The following is a 23,512-nucleotide window of genomic DNA, read 5'->3' as shown; positions in this document are numbered from 1 at the left end:
GTGGTGGAGGGGGACAGAGATGAGCACAGAGTCAATAGGTTCACGCTAATCGTCATCTGGAGAGAGAGAGAGAGAGAGAGAGAGAGAGAGAGAGAGAGAGAGAGAGAGAGAGAGAGAGAGAGAGAGAGAGAGAGAGAGAGAGAGAGCCAAAAGGGAGAGAAAGAGGGAAAGTTGTGCTGAATAGTAAATGTGAGAGAAATGCGTGCATGAGGGGGATCAGGTTAGCCAGGTTTCAACTGAGTGTGCGCGTGTGCGTTCATGCCACAGATCATTAGAGTTACAAAAGATATCAGGGAAATGATTAGGGCAGATGTAAACAATGTGGCAGCACTTCCGGTGAGCACCGCCATACTTCTGGTCTGCAGGGTTGCCAGATGAAATTGATGACTTCCAGCCCAAAAAATCCCCCAAACCTGCCTGGAAGCACTAAATACTGTCCAATTTAAACTAAATTCTATTGATTTCAATGGCCATAATTCGGCACAAATCATCCTTTTAACCCGCAGACGGACATACTAAGCATCCCAATTGGGCAGGAAACCGCCAAATCTGCCATACTTCTGATCTGTGTGTGCTTGAAAGAGGGAGAGATGGGATGATTCCCATCCCAATTCTTTCCAACTCGCGGCCCCCCACTTGACATTTTCATAAATGTTCGGGGCCTTACCTCTCCAGTATAAATAAAACCCAACTAAACTCAAAAGCAACACACGCAAATATTATTTCGATTTTTAGAAAATTATTTCAAGTCTCACTTGGAATACCTTTAGGGTCCACCAGTCATGTGGGGGCCCTGGCACACAGTTTGAGAATCCCTGAGCTACACTGCATGGACATCTGTGGCCTAAATGCTTGCTACAGAGTATGTACTGAGCCGATATGGGGATAGAGCGTATAACAGTAACTTTTTCACTTGCCATTGGCTGATGAGGTGTGCAATATGCAATGTGTGACATATGCTGCGTTATGTGTAAATGTGTGCAATGTGTGCTGCTGAAAAAGGCTTACGCAACCAGGAAGAAGGACCACTTATAGCATAGACAAATAAAAGGTGAGAAAGTTTGCTTCAACCAGGATTTTTTTTTGCTCCCGCATTTAAAAAAAAATCTTTTAAGCTTATGTGACATTTCGGGTGAATGGACATCTGAAGGAGTGAGCATTGGCCCAAAATAACACACAATGTAGACTCTCCTCTTTTATTTGTCTATGTTATAAGTGGTCTTTCTCCCTGGCCGCATAAGTTTGTTTCAGCAGCACCCATAGGACACTTTTACACTAAATCCTGGTTAACGCGGGATTTCGCATCTATTATTTACTTCTGTGTACTGCAGGCTACCTTCATTTCCTGTGGAAACAATAGAGCATCTCTACTACTACCCAAACCTCTCAAAACTGGCCCAAACCGACTTTTACTTTGAAGCACATAGAGCAGGCCAACTATCAGCTCCCCTTGATTCATATCTAAAAGGTTCTTTCCAGCCATTCACAAAAAACTGGTTCGCTTCATGTCTGACCAGGCGGTGACACACACACACACACACACACACACACACACACACACACACACACACGGGCCCTACAAGGGACTGGCCGCTGCTTACAGTACGAAGTCCCCTGGTCTCGGACATCCAGGAAGGCTGTGGAGCACTCCAGGGGCTTTTCCCAAAAGGCTGGCTCACTACTGTCTCACTTCCCTTGGTGAACCCCAGACAATTGCCGTCACACACACACACACACACACACACACACACACACACACACACACACACACACACACACACACACACACACACACACACACACACACACACACACACACACACACACACAGATGATTGAAGTTGTGTGCTCATCAGGGGTGGGGTAAATCACATTAGTTGCCCCAGACATTGTTGTTTATACGTTCTCTGTCTCGGTCTTCCCCTTGTTTTTCTATCTTCTTGACAACACAAAATCATGGATTTGGAACATGCAAATCTATCTTAATGGGCATTGGGGATTTAAATCCTGAATGCTGAAAAACAACCATACATGCGTAATCAGTCAGAGTAGGTAACAAGATGTGATTGGAATCACAAATGACTAGCTCACACGGGTGCTTCTCAGGCACACAAGGTAAAGATAAACGATAAATCACTTGATTATGAGCAGACAAGTAGGCAAGCGTTCACACACACACACACACACACACACACACACACACACACACACACACACACACACACATACATCCCAAGTTGGAAAATTATACAAATCATTCTTCATTTCTTCCACATTATCCTGTGTCCAAAAGGTTGCAAAGGCTGACACAATGCATATGAACTTAAGTTACCACATACAGACACCGCATATGGCATACCTATTCTGTGCATTTCAAATCACAAATATGAAGCAACTTCAGAGGATTCATCACCTATCTTTGTTAAAACAAAAGAAACCTGCAAGTCTGAGGAGAGTAAAATGTTTGGAAATGGTCTTGGGGCCTGACGTGTCAATGCCCTATGGTTCTCTCACATTCTTTGTTAAATGTGCAAGCATCTCCATGCACAACAATGATGCTTTTTTTTAAACAGTGTATAAAACTAAAAAAAACGCATGAACACACTAACATTCACACAATTAAACGCACATCACCATTGGCTAAATTCTCTCTCTCTCTCTCTTACAAGTTTTGCCTACGCAAACCGAGCGAGGCCTTGATGCTGTAGATGAGTGTGGCTGATGGGCAGTGTAACAGCGATCTACAAAAGGCAGGTCTAGCTTCCTCTAGGTCTAGGACTTTCCCTTCTAACTCCACTCTACTCCATTCATCTGCAGCTCAGACACATGTAAACAACATTTACGCAAACAGACACAATGGGCTAGAGGTGGGCGATATGACAATATTAAATCATGAATTAGATTACGAGATCGCCTCGGATCTGCCAAAGTGGAGAAATTGTATAAATCGGCCTGCAGTGAGGATGTTTACTATCAGTATCGGAGAGATGGGTGTTTACTTACTTAGTGCAGGCCTAGTGTTCTTCACTTTTATCATTTACATTGTTGTATTCCAATCGTGCACTTTATGAGAGTGTCATCAGTGTGTTTACATTTTAATTGCAAATAAAAAATAGCAAGTATATAAAATGCCTGTTTTTGTTTATCGTTTTTACTTTTTTCGGAGGAAAATGGCAATAAGAAAATGAGATTTCATGTAAAAAAAATCGTGAAATGACATTTTTGCCATATCGCCCACCCCTACAACAGGGATATAGAGATAGATATAGCCTACACATAAAAACATACTCTACAACCAGGGAAGACAGACAGATACACACAAACATATTTCCACACATATTGATGCATGCACATGGACATGCACACTCAGTGTAAAATACCCTGTGCTTATACACACACATATCTGTGGCCTGAGAGTAGAAACATATATACTACACACACACACACACACACACACAGTGCCTATGTACACACTTCTGTAGCCAGCGAGGCTCCACCCAAGCGGGAGTGCTCCCAGATCGAACGTGTGCTAGAATGACCGCTCCGAGAGCCCAAAACAAAACACAGCCAGAGAAGAGGAGGATGAGGAGGAGAAGGAGGAGGAGGAGGAAAAGAGAAAGAGAGACTGCAAGGGTGGGAGAGATGGAAAGAGCATGAGAAAAAGAGACAGACAGAAAGAGTATAATATGGTGGGAGAGAGAGAGCAAGAGCAAGAGAGAGAGAGAATAGGCCAACACCCTGAGCTTATACGGCCTACTCTCCCTGCTGGTGCCCGTCTATAACAGACATCTCAGCAGTTTTGCGTATGTACTGTACATATCCATCATACTGCGTATCCATCTACGCGTCTGTGTGGCTGTGCATCAGTGAACGTGTGTTTCTGTCTGTACCAGTCACAGCATAATACCTGTCTGAGTTGAGCCAAATATTCACCACACACACACACACACAATCATCAATCACATCACTTGAATCCAAGTTTTGATTTCCACAGATGGAGTCCATGTTTTTGTCGGGGCACCAGAATTTAAAATGTGTAGTTTCATTTTACAAAATAATAATAATGAAACGCATCCCCTTGGCTTGCAATAGTAGGGAAAGGAGATAAACACATTTGAAATCATCCTCGTTTAATCCGTGGCACAGAGCAATGTGTCAATCTTGTGTGGTCTTCTTCAGATTCCACACATTAATAACAATATTTCATTTAAAACACAGAGGATTTCAAGTCTGGGGACGTTTTTGTTCTTGAACTTCACTCCACTTTTCTATCTGAAAATGACTTGATTTCTTGCTTCGTCCTGGATATGGACAATTGTGTCATATTAACTAAAAGACCTCTCCCTGCTTGCAAAGGCACTCTAACCCATCTGACATCAGAGAGACAACCCGCAGGATGACTGAGAATGAAATGAAAGAGAGAAAAAAAGTCTAACGGGGAATACTGCCTTGCATGCCGTCTACCTCTCTGACCTTTGAGCACTGAAGGTGCTGAGCATACGCCACCATCGGCCTGTTTTACAAGAAATTAGCCTTCCTGTCAGAGGTACTAGGGGAGAACTGTGTAATATTCAGCACTGGTTTGATCACACGCGTTAGAGATTATACATGCAAACGTCAAAATAGTATAGGCCTACTCTGACTGTAGGCCTACCGACCCATCATGATATTCATGTTCATCAATAATAATTTAAAAATAATAATAAATAAATAAATAAATAAATAGATAAAGTAAAAAAATCTATTTCTTTGTGGCTTTCAAACCTTTCAGAACCTGTGAAGTTCTGCATCCTTTGTGATGACAACATGACTGTTCACCTTCTCATCAGTGCATCTGCGCTCAAATAATTATAACATTTGTTATAATTTTGTTACAATGTAGGCCTACCATGGTAGGCCCAGCAGCTGGTGTAACTCTTTAAGACCTCTGAAAGTTGTAAAAGTCAGCCGAATAACATAGAATAGAGGTGAGTAAGACAGGAGGTAGAACGAATGGATGTGTACAGACGCCTCTCTGCCTCATCAATGATGAAACTGGTCAATTTGACTCAGGACCGTCGGCTGAGACTATTCAACACGTTGCTTCTCAATTCACCAATGGCCTACTATGTAGAACTGTACAACTGCAGTTAGTGGGTTAATAAGTTAACCTTGATTAGCTGCCTAATTGATATTCCTTAATGGGCTAGACTAGATGAACCAATCACAACAGATGAACTCCAAGGTCTGCTACAACTGTAGAACTAGAACTAGTTCTAGTAGATGAAAAACGATTAGACTGTGGTGCTGGATGAAACAAACTTGACCAGAAAGGAATTACAGATACAACATTTAAAACTCAAGTGGATCGGTGCCTAAAGGTAACTCACATGTTACAACTCAACCTCTACCCTACTGGTAACGCTGATGGCTAACATTAGCTAACCGTATTGCTTTTGTAGCCTGGGCCATAGCTACTGAAGAGATTACAATGTAAACAAATCGTTTGAAATGAAATACTCACATGAATCAGCTCGTTTGCGTCGTTGTCCAATTCCGCACTGTTTTAATGAACAATGTCAGAAATGGAGCTTCGATTAGTGGCAGTCATAGACGCGAAGACACCGTCTGAATTACACAGAAAAAGATGGTACTTCGCCGCTTTCCAAAGGCGCAGGTAGACATAATCTTATTAAAGTCGACATTATCTACTCCGAACACAAAATCTGAAACAAAATAGCGGAAAACGGAGGAATCGACAAGCTAAACAGGCGCCCTGAACATATGAGCTGTTGATGTCAGTCCGCCTGGAAAGCCCCCGGTCTGACTTCCTCAGGAAATCCCCGTTTGAAAAAAAAAATGTGGTTTGTCAGAGGGACAGCCTCTGCTTTTGCGGCCCCTTCCGACTTTCTGTGGAATAGCAACCTACGCCCGTAGAAATACAGTAGATGACAACTCGATGGTAGCGCATCTTTTCTATCCCCGTGCCTCCATCTCGTTTTCACTCAATATCCTCTGGCAATTTACAAGGTAGTTTCTATTGGTTCTAAGCGTGCGCCTTCTTATTTTAACATCAACACGAAAACTCTAGTCTTGTCTGGTGCTGGTACTTTCGTTTCCTCCAGAAAACACGGAATTCATTGACTGTGGAAATATTAGAGGAGTCCCAAATGCATTATTTCCCCATACAACGGCGTATAACAGCTCTGCTTACTGGAAGGAAAGGGAACAGATAGCTGACAGCATTTACGGTGCAACAAAGGCTGCTATACATAGGAGTGACTAAGTTTTTTTTTTTCGTTTTTTTTAATACGGAATGAAAGTGATTCATGTGGGGGTAAGAATGTACCACAGACTACTCACAAGACTGTGGAAGAGGAGCACAGAGACATGAACAAAAGATCCCATACTCCAGTACTTCCCTGTAAATCCTTACATTTATTGCATGGCTATTAAAATTCAGTGAATTATAATGACTACAATGGTTTCTCTTCCTCACAAATTCATATTCAAAACATTCACAGAATATTCTCACAACCACTATTTGAGAAAAAAATAAAAGGAGAAAAAAACAACTCAACGCAGTACCAGATCAGCAAAATAAGGAAAGCCTATGTTGGGAATTTAAGTTTACATGACGCAGACAATAAAATAAGTTAATATAAAACATGATTAAAACTGGCCCAAAAGGGAAAAAAAGTCAACAGTGCATACTTCTTGTGTGCACACATAAACCCTGCTTTTGAAGGCCATATAATAAAGGAGGATCATATCAACACATAACCATTCAATTAAAAGAAAGAAAAGGAGAAAAAAAAACTGTCATGACATCTTTCAACCCACTGCCCTGTTGTGCCATGTAGATAGCTCGGCCTAAAACTCTGAGGAGATGAGTCATGGAATTCAACACGACACAATTTTATTCAGTGCGCCGAGCAGGTGACGAAGTCAACCACTTCTGATGACTCTGCACTCAAGGAGGGAATTTTAAGCCATCTGAAATCTGAAGTTTTAACAGTCCATAGTACAAAAAATTGAAACAAACAAACAAAAATAGGTCGAACACCACAGCAGGAAGGAAATGTTTTCAAATACTTTGGTTGTTTTTTTTTTTTTAACATAGTTAGCAAGTATAGAGGATCTGCTTTTTTGAGTGGCATTTTGGTAAGGGAATGGTGATCATTCTTTATGAAGAGCACACACGTGCATAGGGTGTGTATAGGTGTGTGTCTCCTATGTGTTTCAGCAATAGGCGTAATGCGTGTTTGAATGCATGTCTGGGTAGCAGCACACATCAAGGCCTAGGGGGCCTACTGTATGGTTGGTGGTAGTGGGTGGTGGTGGTGGAGAGGGAATGCCAATGCAGATGGGTGGCCTCAGCTTCGGTCCACCATCATCTGCCCTCTGCTTCCCTTCCAAACTAGTCTACATGAAACGCTATGTTCCCACATAGAAATCCACTGGTTTGTACATGATACATAAAAAGGTCATCATCATCATCTGGAAAAATAAAATACCAAAAGGGGGTTGGACACACACACCGAAACAGCAACCGGGGTTATGGCCACAGCATCACAGTTTCAACTTGTATTATAAACAGCCAATAAAGTTCTTGGAGATCCATCAGATTACAAAGACGAGGTTAAAGAGTCGGGGGACAATTTCAGGGGGGGGGGGGGGGGGGCCCCCCCCTTCCATCCACTGTGATCCCATGCCCGGTTGAAGCAATCATCTAAGGAATGCTGTTAACTGGGAAAGCTGTGTGTGGGAAACAAAACGCGGGCATACGATTTTTCCGCAGTCTCATATCCACAATAAATATATCCGACACCAAGGGGGAGCAAAGTTTTAGAGGCATGGTACAAACAAATAAAAGCATCATGAATAAAGTTACAGTTATTTATAACTCAAATGTTACGCACTGGTATTAACACGGAGGGTACACAACAGTCCAATTACAGTCGGAACTTAATTACCCCATTCAAATAAGGAATTAAATATTGAATACAATTTAGAGATCGTGTATACGTAATTGACAGGCACTGCGGACTGCCTGAGAAATGCATAACTCGTGCCACGATGAACGCTCATGGCAAACCATACAGCAAAAACAAAAATCATAACGGATCCAGTTACAAACACCACACTCAGAATACCAGCACAGGCTTATTTTGAGCAATTTGGAGAAGAGACACGTAGGGGAGGTTGCTGGTAAGACACACATGGCCAATCTATAGGCCCATACATACCCTGTGTTTGGTAAATCACATACAGCATTTCTGTACGTACATTCCAACCTTCAACATGTATTCAACCATTGGGTAGAACGTGTGAATCTTTTCACATGGACCGGTAATGTCACACGTAGGGTATGTTTGGGCCTTAAAAGGGGGGTGGGCATCTTCAGATTCCACATGTGAAAGATGGCCAAAAGAGAAGACATGAGATGAGAGACATAGCGAAGTATCACCCCCACCACTACAACAGGGTGACCAAAAGACAGGATGAGCTGATGGAGGAAACAGCGGAACATGCCACCTTTCCCCAAACTCCAGAAGTGAGTGTTTTTCAAGAGAACCATCTCTGTGGGAAACGAACTGAGAAGAAGGCAGGCATGGAAGGACAGACAAGTCTTTTAGGAGTCTGGAGCAAACCACAGAGCGTGAGGCAAGGTGGTGGTGGTGGTGGGTGTGGTAATGAGTATAGAGCTTTGAAAGTGGAGGCCCTTTCCAATTTCCTGACTACTGTCCTCGACCTTGTGTTTGTGGCCTCGCACTGCACATGACGCCCCACCTCCGAGGAGGAAACAAAAGTTTCCCCCGCTGTCAACGTAGCCACAACAACTTTTGGGGGGGGGATTTGTAAATGAGACAATGACCTTTCAATTGCACTTTTGTGAGATATTGAATTAAACTTATGCCATCTGACTTAATGTCACCTAACTTCTGTCATCAATTATCAGGAGGCCACAAGCACTTTGGGAGGATGGGGGTTAGGATATTGGACAGAAGCGTGTATGTAGGGGAGGAGAGGAGAAGTGGTGTGTGGCGTGGGCACTCATGGGGTAAAGTGCACAGACAAGTTAAGAGTCGAGTGCCAAGCACTTTGCATCTGTTTGGGAGTTCTTGATTTTTTTCTTGTTTGTCTTTGACCCCCCCCCATCTTCCATTTCCATGCAGATGCAGCTGCTAGGGCTCCATGGCAACATGGGGTAGGGCCCCCGGCGGGGGGCAGGTAGGGGGTTGTGTGGGGATAAGGGGGGAGCAGGTAGATACAGAGAGGGTGAGGGAAGTTAAGAGAAAATCCAGTATATGTTTTTTTTTTTTTTTGAAGATACAGCCCAGCTCAGGTTTGTCAGGAGATGCATCCATCTCTCATTCTCTCATTTCTGTGGCTTCTCTTGTTTTATCCATGTGAACTGTAGCTCCGTAGGAATGGATGGCTTGATTGCTCAACAGGTTCAGGAGGCTTGGGGAGCCTGCGATTCTGCAGCTGCTGGCTCCTGCAAGACAGACAGACAAGACACACACACACACAATGTAGTCACATATTTCAGCCTCCAGCCACATATTTTAACAAAAGATTAGGAAAAAACTATTTCTAACAAGAACTGAAATATTGATGGGATTATCACAGCAAGAATTCCATCTGCCTGTTTTATTATTAATTTTAGCAGTGTGACTGTAAATATTTCCTTTCTTCGGAATTCGAAATAGGCCACCTAGTGGTTTGTGGTAGAACTAAAAACCAAACCCCTGGTATTTAACTATTTGTCATCTCTGCAGAGGCATTGTGAAAGCAGGGACTGTTTACATTCATCATGACTGTGTAGAAAACATCAATGTCACATTATTAATGTTCATGAATGTTGTCAAAATGTGTCATTCGGTTTTTCATTACACCCAAACTTAACATTCCAAAAACGAAAGACACATTATGACAACAATCTGGGGCAGCCTAGTGGTTAAGGAGTTGGGCTTCAGATCGGAGGGTTGCAAGTTTATAGCCCACCGTTCCACTCCCTACCTCATTTCATGGCTGAAGTGCCCTTAATCTCACACTGCTCCAGGTACTGTAATCAATACCCTGTTTTTAAATTTTGTCCCTTTGGATGAAAGTCAGCTAAATGTAATGGGATGTGAGTCATGTCGTTCTTATGCCAGTTACATGACAACCTTATACCCCTTCAAATAAACATGCTGTGGGGGATTTTTTTTTTTTTTTTTTAAATCTCCGGACGAGACAAATCCCACAGGATCCATAAGTTTAGTTTCATTGTTGTTGCTGCTGCTTCTGTGAAAATGTTCCAGGCGCGCTGGCTAAAGGAAGGTATTAAGCATTGCACTATAAAGATGCCATTTGCAATTACTTCCGCTGACTGTATTGTTCCGTATTATTAATATGACATCTAGTGTTCTGCATCTACGACCACAGTAAGCAGCTAGCCGCGCTAGCAAGAGTCCTCCATTCCTCTTCAGTTGCGGCACGTTACCTTCTTCGGTTCCTCAGGAGGAGTGGAGGCGAGCGTGGTGGTGGTGGTGGTGCTGGTGGTGTTGTCGGCGGCACCGGCGGTGGCTGCTGCTGCGTCCTCGGCGGTGATGACCTCCATTTTGTCGTCCTCCATCTTGTCGCCCTTGGCCCCTGTGGCGGTGGGGGTGGCGCCGGCCATGTCTCCCTCTAGCACGCCGTGCTCCGCCTCCCACTCCTGCAGCACCTCGTCCAGGTTGAAGCGCCGCCGGTAGTTGACCAGGAAGTTCTTCACCTGCACCACCGACTTGTTGCCGATCACGTCCGACACCGCCTGCATGTCCCGGCCGTACTTGCGGATGGCTGCGGAGAAGCGGGGAGGGGCAGGGGCAGGAATAGTGAAGCGATGAGTGTTTTTAAGCTAGTTGGGAGGTTGCACGTTCACCCAATACAGCCTGCGGCAAAGAGGAATAGTTGCTCCACCTGGAATAGAACTCTGACTTTCTGGGGTGTTATTAAATCTAATGTAGTGTAATCAATTAACCAAACCCAGACTATATGGCGTTATTGTTAGAGCACACCCACAACCCTAGTGATTGTCACACCATCACACAAACATTGAATATGTAGTGTGGAAATGCCAGCAAAATAAAATATGAACTGAAATGACTGAGATTACACAAATAGATGTTTTTTTAAGTATCTTTGACGGATTTCTGTCATAATCAACCACAACAACCTAACGCACTGATCTGTTTCGTACAACCTCCCATATTCATGCACATCTTGTTTTGTGATACACTGCCAGCTGTTAAGCCACAACAGCTTGCATCTACCTCTCTCTCTCTCTCTCTGTGTGTGTGTGTGTGTGTGTGTGTGTGTGTGTGTGTGTGTGTGTGTGTGTGTGTGTGTGTGTGTGTGTGTGTGTGTGTGTGTGTGTGCGTGTGTGTGTGTGTGTGTGTTGACTTCATGTGCTGTGAATGACCATTACACAGCCTGTTTGCAGTGTAAGAGTAATTATTTTACCTTGAACAGCAAGAAGTTGCTCTTCTGTTGTCCAGCGGGTGTTGAACTTCTGTGTTCCCTGAGACACAGAAAAAACACAAAGCTGGATTAAGAGTTTGGGGGAGGGAAGGAAGAAAGGGGAAAAACTCCCCAGCAAAACTAGTTAAGGATAGTTTTGTACAAAGCAAGTCCAAGGTTGGGAGGAGTTTTAGTCTGTAGTCTTGTGAGGATGACGGTGATGTTGGGGATTCTGAGTGAAACACAACACTGCTTTTTTACCTCAGGTGGTCTGAAGTCATCTACTCCGGCATCGAGTTTCTCTCTCAGAGCGCTGTTGCCCTGCTTGATACTCTGGATCTGTGAGAGAGCAGCGCAAGTAAAAAGGAGTCACAACAGGGTAGAAATCTCATAAGCAACATGCCTACTTTTCTTGTTTTTCATTAAAGGGACACTGTGCAGGAAATGGTCAAAAAAGGTACTGCAATTATGCTGCTCATTGAAACTGGGTTGGCTATCGCCAAATTTGATATTTACATGAAAGTTTACTCAGTAATAAACAAATATTTTCTAGTATGGTCCAAGTAGAGTCATTTTTGCAGCTAAAAATGGCTATTTTTGGACATTCAAAATGGCGGACAATGGAGAAGATCCCCCTTTTCATGTATGAAAAGTGCAATTTTTCCAGTCATAATGAATACTTAGAACTTGATGGTGGTGGTAAGTATTCATGAAAAAGGTAATATTAGTGAATGGGCAGCATGAATTCTGGAAATAAACAACTAAAAATCTCACACAGTGTCCCTTTACATTACATTTCAGTCTGGAATCTTTTCTTTTTCTTTTTAGTTGCTGGTAGTGACGTCACATCATTACATGATGCCAAATGTAGTTCCATATTGAAATAAATTACACGGAATAAGACAGTACTTATCCAAAAGAGGTTGAACAATGTAATTTTTTAGCCAAAGTCAATGCAACATTGACATTTTAAGGGTAGGGTCAACTGATCGTTGTCATTACTGCTGAGCTTAATATCGAGCCAACATCTGCCAGTTTTGATGTCTTGTGTAAAAATGACATGACAAAGATGACATTAATGTTCAGATTGAGTTAACTACTATGTTGTTAAATGGCATACTGTACTGCGTTTCAGATAAATAGAACAAATATTTCTGTTGGTCAATATGCATCAATAAAAGGGAAAAAATATTGGTCACAAAAAAAGACCACTGTGACAAACAAGAAAAGCATGACAAGCATGACATGGGGACCTGCCGCTTCATGGCGACGAGAATGAGAAAGAGAGAGGTGGGAGAGACCTGTCGCTTGATGGCCACCAGCTCCATGTCGAGCTGACGCAGGACGCCGGTGGCGGCGGGAGAGCTGGTGGACATGGCGGTGACGTCGCGCTGGATCAGGTGCATGCCCTTGGGCGGCTTCTTCTTGGCCCGGTGCAGGTTCTTGCCCGTGGCGCCCGGTGTCTCCTTCTTCAGGTGCGACGACTTCTCCCCCGAACCGGCAGGCTACACAAGGGGCACAAGCAGGGCACACATTGGCACATTTAATCACTCCTAGGGTTACACGCCAGGGCACACATTGACACATACAGTATACAACCGCTGCAAGGACTATACGACTGGGTAAATGTTTCCATCAATGCTAGGAGGGCACATGTTCTAACACAGCTCAGACTGAAGGACAAGGCACACGTAGAATCAAGATGGTACATATTACAGTACATCACTGCTAGAACTACATGGCATAACACACGTTGGCACATATTCAATCAAGTTGGCACCAGAGTGTCAATCCCAGGTTCAGAAAGTTAAAAAAAACCTGCCACAAATTTGATCCAATCAGCTGATTGTAATGAGTACACAGGGACAGGTAGACGGGTTACTCTGCGAGGTCACCTGTGTTGTAAGGAAACTGTGGCATAATTTTTACTTCTGAACAAGGTTTTTGACTCCTCTGATAGGCACATACTCAGTTCAATTCAGTATTTACTTTTTTCTGTCATCCAGTGCAGAGCAAAAAGAAAATGAAAGTCAGCAAGATCCTTGTATGGAAAAGAGATAATGGTGGCGGTAGTTTCCCCCGTGATGAGAATGTAGTACAGCCACCTCTGCTAATGACGTTGGCACATGTTCAATTAATGCTACGTCTGGGCAATGCATCCTAAAAAAAAATAATTATCAAAACTTCACTCAATGCTATTTTTTTTCAGTCAGTAGTAGTGAAGGGGGGAAAAGGCATCAAGACAGTCGCATAACAGAAAGGTGACAGTGACTCTAGCGGTGCTTTCCCCTAGTGAGCATGTCGGAATGTGGTACGGCCATTCTTCAAAAAAAAGAAAGAAAGAAAGAAAGAAAAAACAGTATGTGCGCTCGCATTCTTACAGACCCGTTTAGGATTTCACAGTGGGGAAATTCCCCAAACATACGCTTTTGTTTACATACCAGCAATATGGAATTACACTTGACAGATTTGTGCTTTCGCTTACATATGTGCCTTTTGGCCCCGAGGCATGAAGGAGACAGCGAGGTGACATGCAGCACATGCATCGCAGAGAAATGCAGAAGACCATGGAGACAAGACATCAAAGGTAGACGGTGTACAGCAAGGGTGACAGTGGAGTGCTACAGACTGTGTGTGTGTGTGTGTGTGTGTGTGTGTGTGTGTGTGTGTGTGTTTGAGAGAGAGAGAAAAGTTTACCTTCTGTAGGATGGATGCCTTTGACTCTGATTTTTCAAGTCCTGCCCCCAACTGAAGAAAAAAACGAAAACAAACAAACAAACAAAACAAAAACAGATTTAGCCAGAGCAGGCAACCCAGACACCCTCTTTAAATAGGTATTTTTTGGGTTAGGTCATTCACTACAGTTAGTCAACCAAGAAACAGATTTAAGCAGAATTATTTGTAAAAATAATTGCAAGTTTTAACCTTCTAGTATTTGAGCCAAATGGCTTGTGAGGACGGATTGCCAAGATTATTACAGCCATAGATCTCAACTCTCTCATTCCATTCGGGGGTGGAATTCTGAGTGCAAGTGCAATCCCTTAGCCTCAGATTCATAGAGTATATGGTGTGTGTGTGTGTGTGTACCTCCTTCCTCTCCTCCTTGCTGGGCTCGTACTCTGTATCTCCTGGAGAGATGCAGCTGTTCTCCTCCACGTCATCATCACTGTCAACATAAATTACACATGGCGCCCCCCCCCGTCAACAAAACACATCGCATGGCAATACAGACTCTCAAAAAAATAATCACTGACAACACATGAAACATGATTATTAAAGAGCATCATTCGGGAAATTGTGTACATTCCTGGTCAAGGTGCGGGAAAAAGGCTGATAGTGTTTTTTGATTGAGACGTCTGCACACATGAAATGGACTTCCATGCCAAAACTACATTTTGACTAGTTCTTCAGATTCTTGATAGTTGAAAACCTCAGTGGTCGAAACTTAAATGTCATGGAATAAAATTAACAAAAAGAAGGATTTCAAGTATGCAGACCTCTCAAAAGAAACCTACATTGAGCATCAATTCATGGTTTTTACATGTCGTGGCGATAAAACACAGCCTGTTTGAGCTGGGTACTGAAGTCGCTGTAATGTATTGATCATGATCACACTGAGGTGGGTCATGATAAAGTCTTAGCCTTTTTAATAATTGGATTAACTTGACTTCTGGAAGCTTGTACCATTTCTGACCAAAATGTCAAGCAATGTCAGTTGTGGGGTGATGGTTGGGTATGGCCAATGTGACACGGATAAAATGAATTCAGCACTTCATACCGTCAGACATGGGTTTTAGTCCATACCAATATCTAAGGGGATAAGCTTTGAAAAAATAATAAAAAATAAATACATAAAGAGAAAAAAAGAAAGAAAGAAAGAAAAAAACTCAATACAATAGATATTTTGCAAAAAAATACAGTGATAATGACCCAAACAAAAAAATACTGGTGTAAATAACCAGCCTTCTGGAGTTTGCCCACCATATTCCGGCTAAAAGCCTTGAGATATCACTGGGGATTTCTTCTTCTCTTGCTGTGAAAACATTATGAGCTGAAGGCTCTGCATGGAGGGCAAACAAACCTGTCTTCTCTGTCCCTCTTCTGCTTGCGTGCGTGACGGTCCATCACGCTGGTTTTGCTGCGCGTCTTCTTCCAGGAGTAGTAGAATCGCACCAGGCTGGCGATTGACTTGTCGGGCAGCTGTGCAGAGAGAACAGAGCACACAAATGAGTTTCATTGCAAGACGGTGTATCCACCATTTTTGACTTTTGCATTTTATTATTGGAAATGGCTGTTCAGCTGTCCTATCCCCACCTATGTGTGAATTCTTGCCATTCAAATATTTTGAGAACATACTTTTTCAACCTATATAAAATGCATTTTGCAATGCAAAGCAATGGAATGCCCAATGCAAAATTGTCAATTTCCCAAAATTATACCTAATGGATTGCAATGAAACTCACTTCAAATATAATATGAGTGAAATAATAGGCTGGTCCTGAAGAAGCTTAAAGGGACACTGTGCAGGAAATGGTCAAAAACGGTACTGCAACTATGCTGCTCATTGAAACTGGGCTGCCAATTGCCAAATTTGATCTTCACATGAAAGTTTTCTAAGTAATAAACAAATATTTTCTAGTATGGTCCAAGTAGAGTCATTTTTGCAGCAAAAATGGCTATTTTTGGAAATTGAAAATGGCGGACCATGGAGAAGATCCCCCTTTTCATGTATGAAAAGGGCAATTCTCCCAGTCATAATGAATGCTTAGAATTTGATGGTGGTGGTAAGTATTCATGAAAAACATTACTGAATGGGCAGCATGCATTCTGGAAATAAACAACTAAAAATCTCACACAGTGTCCCTTTAAGGAAAAAGCCCATTTCATGCACCAGATATGCTCTTAATTGAATTTATATCTGTGGATTTATGCAACAAATAAAGTGTCTTGATGCTTTTAAAAAAAACCCAAATGACATAAAATAATAAATATTGCCTATCGGCCAAAACCACACGCGTATCGGCCGATACCGATACACTTAAAATATGCAAATATCGGACCGGCTTGAGATTGTTAAAGTACCCTCAATAAACGGAACAAGAAATTACGCTCATCTTTAAATAGATTTTCCTGGGGTGATGTGGTTTGAGTCTGACCAGAGGTAATTGCCTTACCCTACCCTATCTGTCATGAGTTTATAGTATTGAACAAGGTTTTTTTAGTTTGTTTTTCCCTGCACACAGAAAAATAAACAAAGTAGACAACACATTTTAGGGTTTGAGTTTACCATTTAGTCAACTTAGTCATCAACTTCCTCCAAAACTGAGTTAACAACTTCATGGAAATTGTATTTCAATGCTGAGGAGGTTCAGGTTGACCATCAACTTTACATTTAAGTAAAATGTATGTAACTTAATGTTACCTCAACAGCAGTTTATTCTGTTGCTACTACAGCCCCATCTCCTGGACATGTGTCAAGATGCAGAGCTGTTGCTGAAAAGATGACATTTCTGAAACTATGCAAATCTAAAAGCCAATCAGGCTTCAGAACAGATTTGAATGCCTCAGACATCTGGAGCCCAGAGAGAACGCTCACCAGAGACAACAGACTTCATCGCAAGAAGAAAAGGCAACAGGCAAAAGGTGAAAAAGCAACCACCAATAACTGCTTACCCCACAAGACTTGTTCTTGTCAATTTGACGGCAAGAACTATGACTATAGGTTAGCACATAGACTTTCGAATGCCTCCATTTGTGACACTCAAAGACGGTGTCAAATGCTACACCACGTAAATACATCATTGTGCATGCGGAACAATTATTTTTAAGATCAGCTCAGTGTCACACTTGAGAATGAGCCTGTTACGGTCCTAACATGGCTTACAAACCCTGATCCTTCAATGAGTCATTTGACTATAGCCTCTTCTACATTGCACAGCTCAAGGTTCTATGTTCTATAAATTTGCATCTACATTAATGGAACTTTTTTCAAAAAAGTTTTACCATAATAAAGTTCTTAAGCTGGGCCATAGGTGGAGTGGCCATGAAAACACAAGGTACATCTCTGTCTTTTGCCATCATGGCATAGTTAATAACACGAGCAAAGAGTCCTCGTCATAACGATAACAGTTGTCTTCTGAATTGTATTGAATGTCGACAGGTCTGTACAGTAGCAGAGGATTCTAGTTAGAAGTAACTACAGGGTATATACACCAATCTTGAAGTTTTTACTACCATTTAATACCCTTTTTCACTACCTTTAGATTTTTTTTACAACCATCACGACACTCTGATGCAAGTATTAAGACATCTTTTGTCATTTCTACCTCCTTAACATTACATTACACTTTAGCTTTTTTGCAAAAAAAGACACCCGAAAGGGAACAGTGCGGCGGGACGGTACATTGCTCAGGGTACCTCCGTCATGGAGGAGGATGGGGGAGAGCACTGGTTAATTACTCCCCCCACCAACCTGGCAGGTTGGCAACCTGACGCCCTAACCGCGTACCCATGACTGCCCTCATACTGCCCTCAGATACAGAATCAATCATTTTTTTGTCAAAATGGTAAAACTAAAATAATAATACCTCATTTTCCAAAAAAGAATACCTTTTGAGCAAATGTACTACTTTTAAGGCCATTAAATTTTGGCTTTTTAATTTATCACCTTTTAATACTTTTTAAAACCCTGTATACACCCTGTACTATGTTGTCTCTGTCTAGCCAAAATGCAAAGCTTGCGAACCAGGAAGCAAATGAACAGCAGAAATCCAGAGTTCCAAAAACTAATTTCAGGATGTTTATCCTAATTTTGCTGACTAAACCAATCAGTGTTGTATTTGTCAAGCAGTCGCCCTGGGACACTTGCTCTCAGCAGTGCACTGACTTTGAATAGACACGGGTGCACAGGTCCTGCAACACCTCTCCTTCACTCTCCCTCTCTCGCGTTATCTGAAGTTATCATTGTGCCTGCAAATTCTCACTGGCATTGTCAAAATGTGCATTGTTTTCGTTGTATTGTTCTTCGGGGGCTGACTTGGAGCTGCGTGCAACATCCCTCAATACAGAGTGAGCTATCTGCAAAACTACTCGTCATGCCCTTGTGCTCCTTTTCTGTGGCGACGAGAACAAAAGGGACAAGCGGGCTGAGTTATATCTTTAGCAAACACGTCATAGTTATTAAAAACACTAGAAATGACAATTGATTTATGTGCATTATGAGAATTATAAGTGACTATTTACCGTTATGATACTAACAAGGATGATAGCAGCTTCCAAACCCACAAGATCAGGGAAATATCCAACATTATTCCATAGACCAAAACGAAAGCTCACAAAGACTATTTCCTACTCACAGTAGGTCAAGAAATGGTTAACTTCACATCGCCAAGCAACAACAAATGAGCTGGCCTGGGAATTTAATAAACCCCATGCTCAAATTGGGTCAAACAGCATTACAAAAAGCACAACTGCTTGCAGACAATAATACATGAATGAAATAACCACTACAAACGTTAATAGCCACCAATAGATATTAGACAGACAAAGATTCCCCATTTAAATCAGAATCAACTTAATTATCTGTGAGTGATAAGCTTTTTTAAGAAGGTTGGTCGTAATGGATCACATCGTGGCTTGAGAACAAGCAAGCAACATTTATTGAAAACCTGTCTGCCTTAATATGCAGGCTGTTAATATAAAAGCTGAAATGGAGACCTTGCCAATAGGGCTATGCCACAAACTTGAGGGGTATCCCATTCCCAACACCCAGGTGAATCTAAATAACAGCCCTCATAAACCGAAAGAGACAAGAACCTTGGGAGTTCGCAGATGTACATTTCATCAAATTAATTCATAATCAAGACAATACTACTGAATGACTAAAAGCTAAAACTGCCATAAAATTTGATAAAAGATTATATGAAAAATTACAATGGTAACAAGGCGATTAAAAAGTGATCAGCCATGCCGCCCCAATTTTTTAACTTATGGGGAGGTGTGAAATGTGCTTACTTCCAGAATTGGTGAAATGTCACTTCAAAAGTGTGCTCTTGTAGTGGAGTAAAGGCAATGCTGCATTTTGTATAAATGGGGAGGTGAGAGATGAACTCCACTCACCATTTGCTGGATGCGGTGAAACGTCTTGCCGTGGAAGCTGAAACCCTGTTCGAAAAGCACCTTGTCCTCCACCGTCCACTCGTCAGGGAAAGGCGTGAAGTTTGGCAGGTCTGCCAGTGATTTTTCAATGTTGTGCTTGTGCCAGAAGAGCATCCCGAGAGCCTTAGGAAAAGAACAGAGAGCCAAAAATGTCACACACACAAAAAAAACAACCCACCAAGGGTTAGCACTTTCAAAGACAAACAGCTTGATGATCAAAAGGTGTAGAGAAACACCACAGTTGCTTTGTTGACTGGGAGCTTCAAAACCTATTCAGAAGGTTGCGATGTCTAATGACGTAATGGCCAGTTTTGGCAATCACCAATAAGCATTACACAGAATAAGGGGTGTAAACAATAATCTAATTATAGATTAGGACAATTCAATAATCGATTCAGCAAATGTCATAATCAGTGTGCCATATTTTTTCAAGTTTCAATTACTTCCACAGGCATTTCTGGAGCAAAGACACCATAAATTAAAGCACTGAAAACTGCAGGACTGATACACACACACTACAGCCAATAAAATGTTGTCCAGTATCTGACCGCTTGTATTGCCTTTCAGTAGAAATGTAATGCATTGCAATGCATCGTAGAACTGGACTGAATCGATTCAAAACCTCCTGAATCGAACTAAATTCTTTTTTTGTTTTTTAATGGTTCAAAGTGATTTCAGTTCACAACATAGACCATGTCTATGGTCATTTACAACCTTGAGGAAAATCTCAGGATAAATACAAAATAAGCACTTTCTTCCACTTTTTGTGAACTTGATGTTCACCAATTATCTGCACAGATGGATTCACAGAGTGCCAAAAAAACTCCCAGCATGCTCTCCATTCATAAGCGAAATAATCATGGACATACAACAGCACGCCTAGTTAATTAACTCTGACAAACTGCAATTTAACAGACAGCAGGAGCTTTCAAATCCAAACATGATGAAATGCACTATGCAATCCTAGGCTATAATCCCTAGGACATCGACACACTTAGTTTTTTGCTTGTCGCCATTGCAATTGCCCACTGCCATCTTGTTAATATCATGGTCTCAGAACTAGCCTGGTTAAACAGTATTTGCATTAAATGGGGCTATGACTAATGATGTGTGTGAACTGACCAGGAATATCAGCAAAAAAATATTTATCTCTCAGCCATATTTTTTTTCTTTGCACAAACCGCCTGTGATTCCAATCTTACTACATTAGATACGGATCAAACAGTCATTTCCAAAGACAAAAACAAAAAAACACATCAAGCGTACCTGCTCCATATTGTACCCATGCTTCTCTTTGGCAATGACAATGTACTCATCCACTGTGAATAAAAAAAAGGCATTTCTCAATTTCAACATCATAACTCAGTGTTCATCCATGAGCAGGCAATAAAACCCTGTCAAAGTTTCAATTGTTATTGTTACCATAATTATTAATAATAATAATAGATTTAAATATGCACAGAACTTAAAACAATAACAAATCGGTGACAAATACAAACTCTAGAAAACTTACGTTTCGCTTCGGCCAAGTTCTGATTAGGAAACCACACCAGCATGCCGAGATTGTCCCTCTCTTGACTGGCCTTCGCCACCTCTGAAGAGAGACCAGACCACATGCTTGTGATGAAAACAGGAACTGATAGATAGTCTAGCCTCGGAGGGCATTGGAAAAAATAATCATGCTAAACACACGAATTTATTGATTAAGCTCGATGAAGCTTGAAGATGACGCTTGCACTTCCTAAAGGCGTATTTGTCACGTTGGGATCACATTCGTTCTAGAATATACATATGGAAACAAAGTGATACCATAATCTTAAAAAAACAAACTGGCGATACAATGTCGATAGTCCATATCATTATAAAGAACGTATTACCCACAAAACCTATTACAAACTCAGTTGAAAAGCTTTAATGAGGCTTATGGAGGCTCTTGGAAAAAACTTAAGGGTTTAAAACTTCGTGTGCACGGGTTGCTTTGCTAAATCCGGATGCTCAGCAGGCTGCATGCAACAACGGTTTGAGGCTACCATGACTTCTAACCTGCTTTGACGATTGTTGTGGATAGTTGGGTGTCACTTACCTGGATCATAGTCTGGAACATTGGCTTGATATTGGGTACCAACTCGCATGCCCCCTGCACCTGCTCGCAAAAATGACAGTAAATTGCAGAAATAAATAAGTGATCGCATCCAACTACGTTAACTTGCTGAGTAGTACCGAGGCTACCACCATGGCTAATGACCTACCATGTTCATCATCACTTGAAGATCCAGAACTTCCTTCTTCCCATGAATTGTTACTGTTCCCATTCGCGGTGAAACTTTTGGCCGGGTTGCTCACAGAGTTCCTACCCCTTCTTTTGCCAGACATCTCGGCGGTGCCCTTATCGAGCATGGCAGGCATTTTCGCAACTAAACGTCAGCGAGCTATGAAACTCAACAGATTTGGGTTCCCTAGCTAACAGCAGCTAATTGGCTGACAAGTAGCAGTGGCACTTTGCTGGCTAGGCTAGCCGACTATTCACGTTCAACGGGCAGGTCACAAATAATATATAGTTACCTAAATGCATCAAAAATAACACGGAAGCATCGAGTTACCTGGCTGACACACGTTTCTCACTTGACATCACACACAGTGTATTTTGGACACCTGCCCGACAGACTGGCTAATGCAAATCTTATAACGTTACGGCTAGCACAGGGAACCACACCAAATAGCTAACGTCAGCTAGCTGTGTGGCTAACAGTAGCTACTAGCCATCCAGGCATCCAGCTAAGGTTAGTTGGATGGAAGTTAGCTCGCGAAACAGAAGTAATCAAGCTGGTAAGTATTTCAGCTTAAATCTTCGGCTCCTTGAATATTACTAACAACACATGTGTACACGATGCACAGCGACTTGCACCCCGGTAGAGATGGACGGAAGTCTTGATAGAAGGCTTGGATAGAATCTTCGGAAAGAATCGTTTGCTAGCTCGCGTTACAATGCAACACTAACTTGCAACTTCAGTTGAGTTCTGTGAGGACCATGCATCCAAATGAATGGCAGACCAATCGGTTTTGCCCATGCACCTAATCCGTGGAGGAGAGATCACACCTAGTATTGGGAGTTCAACAACGACACTTTTAAAGTAGCTGCTAAACTCTGAAATAAATGAGAAACAGAACAAAAAGGTAGTGGCATTTATCTTGAAATTAAAAAAGGCACTTCAAAATGTGTAGCCTACCTATAAAAAATATTGTAAAATAAGGGTGTCCATTTATTCTTCTTCCCCTCAAAAGAAAGCAACACAATTGCATTTAATGTTTTTTACTTAAGGGCTCTGGTTTTGTCGACATAAAAAGTAGCCTATACCTTATGGCAGGGGTTCTCAACCTTTACCATGAGAAGCCCACTTTCCAGCCAGGCCCCTCTTTGGTCTTGCTGCACGCACTAGCCTATGTTTCCTGTGCAACCCCTTTTACAACTCTAGGCCTGTGCATCAGGATATGTAGTTAACCAATGGGAACCTTGTTTTTGGTTTATTTTGGTGTACATTATCTTGCTATGAGCCTACTTTTCAATTTTCCGCGCCCCACTCACGGCCCCCAGCCCCCACTTTTAATATCCTTATGATTTATCAACGGCACTGACATATTTTGGCAGTGAGCTTAAGCTGTTCAATTTAATCAATAGCCAATAAAGACAAATCACTTGCATTTGTACAAAACTGAACACTGAATTGGAAGCAACCAACACCATGCACTTTGCAAGAGTAGGCCTATAATTTATTGATCCCAGGGGGAAATTAAGGTGTCAAGCATACATAGGGCCTACATAAATACAAAAGACATTACCCACTAGACATCATTGCACACATCCGTACACAAATTAACCATTTATAGC

At 42.0% G+C, this 23,512-nt stretch overlaps 2 protein-coding genes across 3 annotated transcripts in view; both read right to left on the bottom strand.

Moving 5' to 3' along the window:
* The window catches only part of traf3 (TNF receptor-associated factor 3), a 30,432-nt gene extending 24,537 nt beyond the window's left edge, over nucleotides 1-5,895 (bottom strand). The window contains exon 1 of one of the 2 annotated variants that reach the window (XM_063183726.1): nucleotides 5,504-5,895. The gene's annotated coding sequence lies outside the window, so the exon portion shown is untranslated. The remainder of the gene's footprint in view (nucleotides 1-5,503) is intronic. The other variant, XM_063183725.1, reaches the window with a different exon arrangement.
* A 502-nt stretch (nucleotides 5,896-6,397) lies between these two features.
* Nucleotides 6,398-22,643, bottom strand: rcor1 (REST corepressor 1). Its single transcript, XM_063183724.1, has 13 exons — nucleotides 21,876-22,643; nucleotides 21,710-21,769; nucleotides 21,140-21,220; nucleotides 20,893-20,945; nucleotides 19,588-19,749; nucleotides 15,551-15,669; nucleotides 14,557-14,635; nucleotides 14,167-14,217; nucleotides 12,771-12,974; nucleotides 11,731-11,808; nucleotides 11,473-11,530; nucleotides 10,472-10,809; nucleotides 6,398-9,481 (listed from the first exon to the last, which is right to left on the bottom strand). Exons 1-13 carry the CDS (start codon nucleotides 22,030-22,032, stop codon nucleotides 9,440-9,442), a joined length of 1,482 nt encoding a protein of 493 aa, XP_063039794.1. The 5' UTR covers nucleotides 22,033-22,643; the 3' UTR covers nucleotides 6,398-9,439.
* Between the last annotated feature and the right edge of the window lie 869 nt (nucleotides 22,644-23,512).

The sequence above is a fragment of the Engraulis encrasicolus genome, chromosome 19 (assembly GCF_034702125.1).
Source record: "Engraulis encrasicolus isolate BLACKSEA-1 chromosome 19, IST_EnEncr_1.0, whole genome shotgun sequence".
Lineage (NCBI taxonomy): Eukaryota > Metazoa > Chordata > Actinopteri > Clupeiformes > Engraulidae > Engraulis > Engraulis encrasicolus.
This window is presented reverse-complemented; position numbering and strand designations above follow the sequence as displayed.